General features: G+C 56.3%; 1 protein-coding gene across 1 annotated transcript; it reads left to right on the top strand.

Annotated features, from left to right (window-relative positions):
* Positions 1 to 385: 385 nt before the first annotated feature.
* On the top strand, positions 386 to 5,772 carry CSUI_003048 (uncharacterized protein). The gene is made up of 3 exons (XM_068063246.1): positions 386 to 2,492; positions 3,117 to 3,376; positions 4,478 to 5,772. Exons 1-3 carry the CDS (start codon positions 1,651 to 1,653, stop codon positions 5,047 to 5,049), a joined length of 1,674 nt encoding a protein of 557 aa, XP_067924777.1. The 5' UTR covers positions 386 to 1,650; the 3' UTR covers positions 5,050 to 5,772.
* The last annotated feature ends 1,019 nt before the right edge of the window (positions 5,773 to 6,791 follow it).

The raw sequence follows: 6,791 nt of genomic DNA, 5'->3' as shown, positions 1-6,791 counted from the left end.
CTCCGGTCAGTTTGACTGGGTGCAGCACAAAGCTCCATAACAATTTGGGACCTAAACTGAAGGAAGGGTAGGAGTGCTGGAGGATCCGCCGAGTACGGAGACGGGAGTTCATGAGAGAACAGGCACACCGGCTTTGACGCTACAGGGAGGCGGCCCCGTGTCTCGCCGTGCACGCGAATGCGTCACGCGGGAATGTCGACAGCAGACCCTGCAGCGTTGCTAGAGGGCTGACGGGAGCGTGCAAATTGCTTCGGCTGCGTACGATGCGGCTTTCCGTTATCATTCCACAGATCAATGAGAATCTAGATCAAGGAGCCAGTCATTCTGGCTTTCTTGTGGTAATGGTTCTTGGTCCTGACTGACTCCGNNNCTCACCAGCTGCAAGGTCCATGCCCGCTTAGCACTTTGCAGTGGAGCCCCTCCTTCGAGGCGTGCTCCGGAAAACAAGGTAACCGCAGGCAAATGAATTTGTCATCTACGCTTGCACAGGCTTCCCCTCGCGAACCCCCCACTTCGAGAAATATACACCGGCTGGGGCTGGCGTCGTTCCAGACTTTTTCCGGAGAGAGCCCCAGTGGCACACAGGGCGTCCGCTGCCTGCAGGAGCTCGGAGTGCCGCGCTTCACCCGCTTTCGGGTCGGATGGCTGGGTGGCCAAGCGTGCACTAGGACCACTGTGTGTTTCTTCTTAAGCCGGTGCCGAGACGATAACCAAAAAAAAGAGGCGAAAATCCGGGGCGTTGCAAAGGCACAGGGCGCGAAGGAGAGCGCCTAACTGAGGCTCGAAAGAAAGAGAGTCGCCGCTTGGGGCGTGAAAGAAAGAGAGTGCCGTGTTGGGGCGCGGAAGAGAGAGAGTCGCGCGTTGGGGCTCGGAAGAGAGAGGGTCGCGGGTTGGGGCGCGGAAGAGAGTGCCCGGTGGGCGGTGCTCACCGCCCAGAGCACGGTGGCATCTGCCGATCCCCGCTTGTCAGAACTTCACGAGACGCCTGCCGAGCCACTGGCGTGCCTCCATCAGCTGTTGTTGAGGGACAGCACTAGCCAGAACTTTATGAAGTTGCCTCCTCCGAAACGAAGTCTGATAGACTGACGTCCAAGAGAGGACGGCGACTGCTGCTCTCCGGGCAGCGAGGACGCTGGGTCCGGCAGCTCTGCCATTCTCAGCCGTGAACTCAGGTGCTTGTCTCTCCCCCTCTGCCGGCCTCTTTCTTTTGTGCGCTGTATCTGACGTGCTATCACTACTTCAATGTGAGGGCGGGGTGCTGTCCAGCCCGTGCCCCACACGTTCGTGGAAGCGGCGGCACACCACCGGGCATATCTGTAGTCCCAGGGTTGCCCGACGGCGAGAGCAGGGATAGCGTTGTGAGTAGCTAATCGCCCCGGACGATTTTATGTGGGCCATTCTGCTGACGCGTCTGGGCTTCAATCTAAAGAGCTACACGCGGAAGTCCCTCAAGACTAGCGAAAGCACAGGAGGAAATGGAAATTCGTAACCCGACCTTGTTCACGAGAACGTGTTGTCCTCCGTCAGACCACACCAAGCTGTCACAGAAAGGTTGTGCCCGCATTCGCCTGAGCCTGCGGATAGGGCTTCCAAGAAATAGTTGGACCCCTCTACGGACAGGCGCAGCCCCTAAACCTCAACAGTGACCCGATGCGAGACCGCTGCAAGATGGCCTCCGCGTGCACGGACGGCTTGAATATTCCGATTCCTTCTTCCTTTTCGTACGATGCCGAACTGTCGAAATTCCTGGAGGTTCTTGCAGCACCCCTACTACAGAGCCACGATGAACCAGATCTTGTACAAGCTGGCACCACCGGTCAGAAAGTAGAAGCGACGCAAGAGCAACGACTTGAAGGGACTGAAGCAGTTTGTGGGTGGTCTGAGAAGCGCCGAACTCGCAACCCTTCTTTCTGCGTTTCTGAATCATTGGAGCTGGCTCTCCTGTCTTCCCAGTCGCGAGAAGAGGGGCACGAGGGTGCCAACTGTGAGCGGGCTGGTGAGGGAGCGCACGCCGAGCTAGGCAGGAATGAATACCTGAAAGGCGGGCAGAGAGGAGGGCAGAAGGGAGGCCCGAAGATACAGCGGTCTTTCGATGACACTCCTTCAGGTTTCGCGCACCCTCTCTCAATTGAAACGTCGTGTCCGCAGCAGACACTTGCTTCCTCACTCCTCTGCGTCCCGAGTTTACCAAGTACCGAAACACCCTCAAGATTAGGTGGACGCTGCAGACTTCCAGGCGGAGAGGCACAGCAGGAGCACATGAGTGTACAGAGTTTCGCTGGGAGCTTCGACCATGCGGTGCGTCACGGACAGAAGAGCCCGAAGAAGGGCGTGAGCAACGTGGATGAGGAGCACTCAGTTGGCCCGCTGGCGGAGATTCTGTTGGAAGGAGACTTGCACGATGTTTTAGACCTGGAAAGAGGCATCGGGTCGGTCCTCCTTATCGAGCCCGAAGTAGGGTTAGAGGAAGACTGCAAGGCAAAAGTAACGAGGTGAGCTCAGGTCGTCAGCATCCCGCCAGCGAGACAGAAGCGCCTTCACCAGTGGAGCGCAGAAAGCCTTGCTCCATGCAGGGGAAAAGTGCCTCTCTGGGACCCACGACGAGAGGGTCGTGCGGTTGGTTTCAGTTACTATAGACCAGCAGCATCCCGGTAGTTTCTCTTCCTCCGCGGGTTTTCGGGGAGCCTCCAATCCACGAACCCAGCTCAGATATTTCATTCGTGCGATACACTCACTGTAATAGGAAACAAGCGACCGTGGCCTACTCTCTTGGCGTCCTGCCGAAGCCGGCTGCAGCAACAGTAAAGCCTGCCGATCCCTGGCACGGGGTTGCGTGTGATCGCAGAAAGCCTGAGCCATACCCTTCCACAGAAGCTCCTCACTCGTGATCTGCTCTTTAGAGCCCGGAGTTCAAAGACTATGCCGGAAGATAGCTGGAATCCCACCGATCTTGTGCCGCCTGTGTTGGTCCCCGCACAGATTCCCCAATGTTAGGTCGCCACATCATGAGCAGGGAGTCCGGGTGTTCGATTACATGGTTTGCCGCTTAAGATTGTGTCTGCGTTCTGATGATGCTTGGGGGATGGTATTGTCACCTTGCGATCGCGGATACTCAGGCTCTCACTCCGCCTGTCGCTATCTCCCCCGGAGACGAACTTCGACGCCCCTGATGTTCACGGCACCAGTGCGGGTTCACTGTCCAAAGAAGATCTCCTTAGCCAGACGACTGGTAACAACTTGGCCACTCTTCCCCGGTCTTTCCGTAGTCGTAGTGACTACCTTTCTCTGTGCAGCTTGCAAAACGGTGCCTCAGCCCCAGGGAAAGAGCGGCCACCGCGAAGTCTCGACGAGCTCAAGGCCCTTCAGGGATCTGAAAGTGAGTGTGCGTTCTTCAATTCGTGGAAGGCGCAATGTACCTTGGAAAAAGCGAGTTTCCGGTGTGCTCTCGTGATACATGAGGCTGCTATAATCAGACAACTTCCTGTGAGCACGTGTGTCAAGAGGTGCGCACTCCATCAACGATTTGCCATTTTTTGGGTGTAGAACAGTGGAAGAGCGACTGAACACATTCCTCCACGGGTAAGCACCTGCTCGAGCTTCTGAAGTTTGCTCTTCCGTCTCTCATGTGGAATTTCTTCTTTGGTCAACGCAGAGGGTGTGGTGTGCTATGTCTCTCTGGGTCTCGTCCTCGTCTGATTACTTGACGCTGATGCGCCCGTGGAACCGCCGCTGTGATGTGAGACTAGAATTTCTACCTTTTTCACCCGTACCCCGCAGCTGCGTCCTCAGCTGCGAGGTCGAGCGTGTTCTCTTGCTCTTGAGAGGGCACCTCAGCGACCTGAAGTCTCTCGCCACATGTTTCTCCAAGTGCAGCCACGACTGGCAGCAAGATGTGTCTGTCGGCAGTTGGGCGGGTTCTTCTGTGGGCAAAACCGGGTCCCGCTAGCTACAGCCATGCTAATTGGCAGACACAGTTGCCGCGGCCCAGGAAACGAAAGATACCCGATGAGACTCTTGACTTCTCCCTGTCAGCTGCGTAACCTGCCACAGGTGCTTCTCGAGTTGTCCGTGTTTGCTAGGGTGGGTGAGGCGGAGGAGTCTGACTGATCGAAGGGCCCGCGTACAATTGCCAGCTGCAAGCATATTCATATTTTCTAACTATTGGCTTAACTACCAGGTGACGAATATACTTGCCGCGAAAAGGGAAGTGTGTTTCAGGGTCGCTTAGTGGGTTAGTTTCGAGATCTCTGTTGTGTGCTACCTTTCGGAGCTGCGCTAGCTACGATTAATGCTCTAGGGCGACACTATGTAACTGTGCCCGTTAACCTCTACGGCGTGGGGCGTCTTTTCATCCCCTTGCATCCTTATAAAATCCCATATGTCTGTCATGATGAGACACCGCGTATCGTTTCTCCGTCTTTCTTCCTTTCTAGCTGTCCTCGATCTATGTCTTGTAACTTTTTTTTATCTTCTGCAGCATTGAGCCTTGCGGAAATTCACTTGCTGGCGCAGAGCTTGGCAGCGGACTTTATGGACAGTGTCACATCGAGGTCGAACGGTGAGCCAGCTCGCCATGTTCTCAAGTATCGGCGTGACAATCTCTCCTTTGCTGTGGTTCAAAACAGCAACCGCGTTTGGAATCCCTCTCGGGGCAGGAAAAGCCCGGACGGGTGCGGAGAAGCACCCTGTGCAGGTCCGCAGTCTTCCGTGAACAAGGAAAGTCTGGACCCGTGGTCACTGCGTGCAGGGATCTGCGTGTCGCCTTTTGCGAAGTCTGGTCTGACAGCGTCACCAGACCCGAGCCTTATGGGAGGTGCGGCCGGTCCATCGCGTGTAGCCGAAACTGGATTAAATGATACTACGGTAGAAGCTGTCATAAATGCTTTTTTGAAAGCCACGTCTTTTTTCGCTCCTCTTGCTGCAAGTCGCCAGCAACAATCCTCAGGCAGGAACGCAGACGAACACGGGTCCTGGGCCAAAGGGAGAGGAGGGGGGCGGACGAAAGAGAGACTAGATAGCGCTATGGGTGGCGTTTACAGACCACCGTAGCGCGTGCCCGAGCAACAAGCGTGTGCTGGCGACCTTCGAGACGGCGGTCCCTCCGACGCGTCGACGTCTTGCGTGGCAAGCAGCCGGAGCTCGCGTGTGTGCCGTGTGCTGCTGTTACTTCCATGAGTCGACAGGAAGGGTAGGAAGATTCAGAGGTGGGCTGAGCTAACCAAATGCAGCCAGTGGGACCGGCTTGGGCCGTTGATTTATCATTTTTTCTTCATATTCTTGACGACGTTTTTGGAAATGCCCGGCATCGTGCTCACTTCTGCAAGGGTGACCGTCTGGGTTACCCGGAACGCAGCTGGGATCGGAAGGTGCGCACAGTGGATTTTTCTGAAGGACGGCTTCCCCGCCCGCCAAATCAACTCAGTGTGCTGTGTGGACTCACTCCTGTCCTCTTCTTCTGACCGATTTGTGCAGACAGTGTGCCTGTGCCGTTCTAGTGCGATGATGCAAAGCCAACGAGGGTAGCCGGGTGGACAGCACGTACAGTGGGGGGGGCATCCTAGACCCGAAAATCATCGTTTGCGCGGCAGCGGTTCGTTGGCAAAGGCTCGGTTTTTCTCGTTCTCTTCGGCATAGGAGTGGCTAGTTTGACTGCGTACCATCGTCTGTCTGCCGCGCATACTGGAGCCGGTCCAGGAAGTGGTGACTGTGTGGCGATGTGTGCTCCGCTCGTACCTTCTTTCCATCCAGTGTGACTGAAATTCGGAAGGGGGTAGAAAGTTGTACAGGGTACTGTTAAACTCATAACTGAGATGGTTTTGGAAACTGGGAGCCGCAGATATCTGTGTGGTGGCTCCAAGCGTCCCCAGAGCGAATGTGGTCTACGCGGCCTCACAGACTCCGAGCAAGGTGACCGTCCTGGATAGGGCTACTGCGATGTGTGTGGGGACGCTGTGTGGAGCCCGGCATTGCCTCCTCTTTGTTCAGGGCTTCCGGCAAATACTGTTGCACCACAAACGCGTTTGCCTGTGTGAGTCACTGAGCAACGCCCTGCACGCTCCTTTTCGAAATCAGAGCAAGTCCGATTTTACTGGTCTCACGGCACGAATCGGCAGACACAGCGAGACGCAGTCCACCCGCATGTAAGCATCTGGAAGTGGGAGGCGCGACGAGCTCGGGAGTAAGCAGCCCCACTGCCCGGTTATGCTCGTGACGCAAGCGGCTTCGGTATTTGACGATGCAGGGTTGGCCTGCAAACGGGAGACCGGACGCCTGAGATACTCTGATGGCCCTCATTATCCTTTCATGGCGCTGCTGGGCTCGTCACTCAGCCGTGGGCGCACACCGGTGGCATACAACTTTTGCAACAGAAAAAGTACGTTGCCTCGAGGGCAACAGTTAAACGCTGCAGCGGAGAGGCTGCCGAGCGTTCTACTGTGAAAGCCATGTGCCAGTCTCGGAAAGACGATGGTATTCCGCATGAGTGCATTGACCTGGAAATACGCAGAGAAGGCGTGGCCGCCAGCGACTGCACGTTCGTGTGTAGCAGCAGTTACAGTAGCCGAGAACATGAGACGTTACGTGAAGTGAACACCAGGGTGAACGTAGGAGGGGACCCGTGGCGGCGCTGCAGCAGGTGAGTGCAAGAGCACGTGGGCCTTGTCACGAGAGACAGGAGAGCACGGCACTGGGAAGCGTCCGCGACGCATCCGGTATGAGCAGCAGAGTGGAACTGGGCCCCACCTCAGGCGACACGGCTCGAACGCCTGGGACGCGAATCTCCCTTCAGAGTC

This window comes from Cystoisospora suis (assembly GCF_002600585.1).
Source record: "Cystoisospora suis strain Wien I chromosome Unknown contig_1312, whole genome shotgun sequence".
NCBI classification, from domain to species: Eukaryota; Apicomplexa; class Conoidasida; order Eucoccidiorida; family Sarcocystidae; genus Cystoisospora; species Cystoisospora suis.
Note: the sequence above shows the minus strand (reverse complement) of the source record. Positions and strands in the feature narration are given on the sequence as shown.